General features: G+C 36.0%; 1 protein-coding gene across 4 annotated transcripts; it reads left to right on the plus strand.

Moving 5' to 3' along the window:
* The first annotated feature begins 587 nt into the window (after positions 1-587).
* Positions 588-5847, plus strand: LOC141592723 (putative mediator of RNA polymerase II transcription subunit 19b). Of its 4 annotated transcripts, none has more exons than XM_074413502.1 (5): positions 588-813; positions 1422-1484; positions 3257-3546; positions 3999-4211; positions 5606-5847. In XM_074413502.1, the coding sequence occupies exons 1-5, from the start codon at positions 786-788 to the stop codon at positions 5666-5668; spliced, it is 657 nt and encodes a 218-aa protein (XP_074269603.1). In that variant the 5' UTR covers positions 588-785; the 3' UTR covers positions 5669-5847. The 4 variants fall into 4 exon arrangements, with proteins under 4 accessions (XP_074269603.1, XP_074269604.1, XP_074269605.1 ...); XM_074413503.1 differs by having other exon boundaries at positions 5609-5847; XM_074413504.1 differs by having other exon boundaries at positions 590-783.
* Positions 5848-6289: the final 442 nt, after the last annotated feature.

Consider the following 6289-nt stretch of genomic DNA (forward strand, 5'->3'; position numbering starts at 1 on the left):
CCGTGCCCAGACACGACACGGCCCAAGCACGGAGGGTCTAGCACGGCACGCTTACGGCCCAAGATTTTAGCGCTGAGAATCGGTCCAAGACTAGACCAAACCGGACCGGACCGAAGACCGAAAATAAAAATTTAGTGGATCGAAGACCGGACCTAAAACTTTCGGTCTTGGACCGGATCAAACCCAAAATATCTGGCCCGGTCCGGTCTTGGACCGAAATGGGCCTAAAATTAGTCTTTTCACTATTTCGTAAACGATAACTACATTTTAATTCCGCTAAATAAAATGCATTTAAATTATTAAACGACTTTTTTTTATGAAAATCATTGACAATACTAATTTATAATGTCTTTTTTGAAGGCTACCTATCTATAGTAGATGGGTTGTTATGTAATTTATAATGTCTTTTGAAGATGTAATATTAATTTGATTCATAATATTTTAATGTTGCGTAATTAAAAGTATGAAATTTGGTCCATTCGGTCGGACTAAATTGATTTGGTCTTTGGACCGAACCGGATCAAGATCAAACCAAAAAAATGAAACACAGGAATCAAAATAATTCGGTCCGGGTTTGGTCCAGACCAAATGGTACTGTTTATTTGCTCTATGCCTCTACCCAATATCATCTTTTTACCCATGTATTTAATTTGATTACCCGTGTATAGTTTCTATTCCCTTCATCCCAATCGTTTGTTATATCATCACAAAGGAATAAAAGAAGAGGTTAACAAATGATGGAGACGGAGAGTAGTTTTTTTTTATGAACTAATTACTGTCCATGTATGTTTTCTTCATGTTTTGTTATAAAAGGTTCGATTTTTATATTTGTTGCATAAATGGGTTATGTTGTGTTGTATTTATCTCATATTGCTGATAGTTGCTGTATGAATGTCAATATGCTTTATTGATATTATTCGTTGACTCTGATTATAGTGTTTAATGCAATGATAATCTGCTAATTTATGTAGAATATCGATTTTAATTTGATTATTTGATTTTTTGGGGGAAATTATTGATTTTGCTAAAGCTCAAAACTTGCTGCATTTATGCTGGTGTTTCGAGTATAAGATTGTAGTGAATGATTTGCTTTAGGGCGGCTTGCTCCGCGAAAGCACCTGGGGAAAGGGAGGACCCGAGGGGGTTAGGGTTATGTTATTGAAGTGGAGCTAAAATCTGATGCAAAATGGTAGTTCATATATTGTCATGCAAAAATGGAGCTAAAATCTCATGAAAATCGGCTTGTTTTTCAGTTGGTGCTGTCAAGGGGAGTTGAGTTTTTTTATTGTTGATGATTTTGATGTTTCTTTTGCTATATGAAGCTTGTTTTTGTCTGTTTCGGTGTTTGCTATAGTGGTGCTAAATATTATGCTTGTAATCGATTTAATATTGATTACTTCTGCATTTCATGTTTGTAACAGATGATGAAAAGCTGTGTTTGGTAGTGACAATAATGAGCTTCAAGGGTGCAAAGTTTGGATTTGGTAAGGCAATAACATTAACGACATTCTCTATGTTTGTTGCTTGGTTGTCTCGGTAATTTATTATTGCTTTATAGGAACTGGCTTGATTATTCGACTTGTCCTTGATCAAGAACTTGACTCCTTGATGCATAAGTATTTCTATTATTAATGGATGAATTCTGTGATTACAAGGTTTTCTGTTGTAAGTTTGATATGCATCAAGAATAGGCATTTATGCATTTAGTATCTACGATATTTACTTGATATGTTGTCCATAGTAATAGTTGTTAACTGCTTGACACCTCCAGTTTAACAATATGTTTTCCTTGCGAACAATGTTGTCTTTGACGTGTTCAGTTCATTGATTGCAATGTTTTTAGCAAATATTTACTGAATTATGGGCGTCCCCTACACCTCCTTTATTAGTATACACCACAATTTTAATGGCTTCACTGTGTATCAGAGCTTCTTGATGAAAGTATATTCATGAGGTTTAAATGCAGTGATAAATTGATATCAGAGCTTAACGATACTTGGTTGAGTGTAAGTAATTGCTCGGTGAAGTTTTGAAAAGTAGACAACTCTGGCACATCAATTTCCAATTCCTTATTTGCAAAGCTCGTGTTTTATTTACTGATTGAGGTTCATGTTGCTGTGATTTTATCAATTCTGCCTTTTTGGGATTTTATTCGAGGTTAAACTTCTGATTGAGCTCCTCCTTGCTTTGAGCTCATCATTTTCTATGTTGATTACGGAACTTTTCGGTATACCGGTCTTTCTTGGATCTATAATAATTATGTCGTGTCATCGTCATTTACATTTCTGTTGATATGCATCAAAAAAGGCATTTGTGCATTTATTATCAAAGAGATTTATGTGTTGTACCCATTGTAATAATTCTAAACTAGTAAACACCTCTAGTTTTCATGTTTTCCCTGGTAGATAGTGATGTCTTTAACATCTTCATCATGTCGTTGCTTGCAATATTTTTAGTAAAGATTTTAAGAATGTTCAGCGTTGCCTTACCTCTCTTTTACAAGTATGCGACAGACCTAATGCCTTCACTGTGTATCAGAGCTTCATGATGAAAGTTTCTTCATGAGGTTTAAAAACAGTGATAAATTAATAGCAGAGCTTAATTATACTTGGTTGAGTGTGAGTAATTGCTCGGTGAAGTCTTGATATGTAGATAGCTCTGGTACATTGCTGTGCAATTCCTTATTTGGAGAGCTTGTGCTTTTATGTATAAGAGGTTTTTGTAGCTAAGATTTATAAATTCTGTCTTTGTTGGGATTTATTTGTGGTTCAGTTTCTGATTGAGCTCACGCTTTTAGGATCTCGTCATTTTCAACGCTGATGAGGAACATTAGCAAGGACAACTCACTTTCTAGCCCTATTAGCTAGATTATGAGCATACACATTTCCGTTGCTTCTGATTGTACTCGCATACTTAGTCAGATCCTGGAGGGCAAAGCTGATAATCACTTAACAAGATTGGTTGTCGCCGATATTGTAGGATTAGCGTAGGCCTTTCATTGTATTAGTTTTTCCTACATTTCTTGGTATTATGGTATAGTGATCTTTTCGGATCTAGGATAGTTATGCTGTGTCATGACTCATGACTGTCATCGTCATTCTCGTTATTGTTGATATGGAAGATATATCATTGTCGGGACAATTTGGTGAATTTTCTCAGTAATGACAGTCTAAAGCAATTGCACTGATGCTTGGGGAGACCAATGAAGTACATTTTGTAGCTATCTCCTGCTAAGTACATGTCACTTGTATGCCAGGACCTAAGGAGCTTGGAGGTTCAGTTGATCTCGTCAATCACTACAAACTTCAGTCTCTTCACGAGTTCTTCTGCAAGAGGTCACTTCCCATGTCAGTTTCGGAGACACCATACCTGCAAAATGTGGTAGGAGATAGGGAAATAAGAAAAGGAGCAGGAATGGAGTTGGACCAGTTGTCCGAGAATCTTGCGCTTCCTGAAGACAAAAAGGGGAGTGTTCATCCATTTCGCTTAGATGTCCTGGCAGATGTATTTCATATGCAAGAAACAGCCACAGCTAGACTCTCTACCGTAAGTTAACTTTAATACATATTGCGCAATTACACAAAAACACATGAATTTCAATTCGTCGATAATGTCAGAAGTTTCTTGTGTTGTTCCTTTAGGTATTTCAACATTCATGAAAAGTTCCATTTTGCGCGTTCAACCAAATAAAGATTATCTATTCAATATAAGATGTAAAATCATGGGATATACTACTTCCGAAACGTTGTGAATTTGCACTGTGACCAAACAACCACGTAATGTAATGTCGGGGAAAGCATTGGTTTTTTGTTTACATGCTTGTTTATTAAAAGTTTAGCATACTTTTTGGAAATACACCCTTATCGAACGGTGAATGTGAAATTCAAATCTTTTTTTCACATTTAGTTTCTGAAGTCCTCTTATATGAGCAAGGTGAGTTGAGTATTCTGTTTACCTTGTGCATTAATATCAGTCAACTATTTTTGCACCCTACTCAGCCAGATAGAGGAACTCCGACTGCCATGACAAAGTTGGAAACCAAGTCTAGGGATCGGCATCATAAAAAGAATAAAGGTAGGCACAAGCATAAGACTAGGGATACCAAAGACCAAAACCATCAAAACAAGGGCAAAGATGACGACGACATTAAGGACGTGAAGAGAGATCAGTCACTGATGAACGGCCAGGATCACATGAAACGTCAAGAAAAGGTTTGGATCTATAACTCATTCTCACAATGTTATTTTGGAATTATGACGTTTTCCTATGGGGGTTCTTGAATAGAAAAATAACATTACAGCGGTCTGGTTTTCAGCTACGTAAATGGCATTAGTGCATTACTAACAAACGGAAACATTTTCATTCCATGCCCACTCCTAAGTCCTAACACGACACTTGAGGATATAGGTAGGGTATCTGTACAGTGACACTTGCCAACTAAACACTTGTTCCAATAAGCAATAATACAAGATTGGAAGCTCACTTGCCAGAAGTAGATGAAGAGATTGTTTAGTTAGCTTAAGATATGGTATTTGAAGATTTAGGCACATCACAAAGTCTCAAACATCTCTCTATTATATGTTGAAGTTTAAACTATTCTAGATCTCAATTCTTTTGTTTAAATGATGGCAAAAATAAACATTTATGCAAAATGGGGTCGCTTCAATTTTTTTTTTTTTTTTTTTTTTTTTTTTGCAAAATGGGCTCAGTATAGGCCCGATTTTCAGACCCGTGGGATCGGATTGGGAAGAAGGAATACGCCCGGATTGCCTGAAATGTCCACTTAAAGCGGTTTTTTTGTTAGTGATATAAGTTCTTCAAGACAACCAAGTTACCGTTTTCATCCTACACACCTGGGGTTCGAGCCTTGATGCCATCAGTTTTGAGACAATATCTAGCTGATTATATTTTTTCCAAGAGACATCTGATTTCATAACAATTTGTTATTTAATTATTTGTAGCCATTTTTACGCAGTCAAATGGTTCTTTACTTGATGGTATTCAACTATTCAAGTGACTTATAGTGCTACATGTCCCAAGTTCGATTCACCTGGGGTTCGAGCCTTGATGCCATCAGTTTTGAGAGAATATCTAGCTTATTATATTTTTTCCAAGAGACATCTGATAACAATTTGTTATTTAATTATTTGTAGCCCTTTTACGCAGTCAAATGGTTTTTTACTTGATGGTATTCAACTATTCAAGTGACTTATAGTGACATGTCCCAAGTTCGATTAAGTTAGAGGCATCTACTGTTTTTTTAATTCTATGTGGAGTAGTCACCTTCTATTATCTGATGCTTTGAAGTTTGGATACATATACTAGTATATATACTCATGTAGACACCTATACTCGAATCTAAGAAACACGATACATAATATTGTGAGACATATTATTAGTTTCATTTACGGAAAACATGGTGCAAAAAGATAATTTTTGAAACCTGCTCATATTTAAAAGAGGCATATTAATGTGAGACATATTAGTAGTATCATGTACTGAAAACTTGGTGCAAAATGATATAAATTGTGATATTGGCTAGGCCACTAGGGTCTAAGATATTCATGTACTCGTACTAATTTTCATTTTTGATTCTGTCTTCAAGAAGAGGAAGCACAATGGGGTTGACAATCCGTCAAGAGCTCAAAGGCATCAACAAATGAGGTAACATAAGACCCACTGAGAACGCCCGGTATCATTAGATCACCATTATATGTTCTTGGTTTTCTTGAGGTGTTACTTTCTTTTATGTAATAGTAGTAGGTTATGTAGAGAGAAAAACGTTGTCTGGTCCGCCAGCTTGTTAACTATGAAGAAAATAGTACTCCTTTTGTCTCAACCGAATACTTAAATCCCATTTTTTTCCGTTAAAGTCAGTAGGTTACGTTTTTTTCCAGACATGTTTTGCCTGGTGAAAAATGTTATTATTGTCAGTACTTAATTTGGTGTCTAGAGTTGTTGATCTGTTAAAAGTGCAGTAATTAGGTTGCAAATCGGGATGGTGGCTTTGATGACTTAAGTTTTTTCTCCAGCGTACTTTTCCGCTGATCAGTCGATGCTGGTATATATTATGTCATGATAATCTTTGCATTAGGCCTGAAAAGCATGCTATTAAATATCAGGCAGTAATCTGACTTGTTCCGGCATATCAGCTGCTAGATGTGATTTTCAGCATTCAGTATTATGAATTCCCGCCGCTTTGCACAGGCTACCAAATATGTAGAAGATATAAGCCTTTACTTGGCCAATTTAGCATGCGTAAACTTCATGAAAACCGATTCTAAACTTG

The sequence above is a fragment of the Silene latifolia genome, chromosome 7, assembly GCF_048544455.1.
Source record: "Silene latifolia isolate original U9 population chromosome 7, ASM4854445v1, whole genome shotgun sequence".
NCBI lineage: Eukaryota > Viridiplantae > Streptophyta > Magnoliopsida > Caryophyllales > Caryophyllaceae > Silene > Silene latifolia.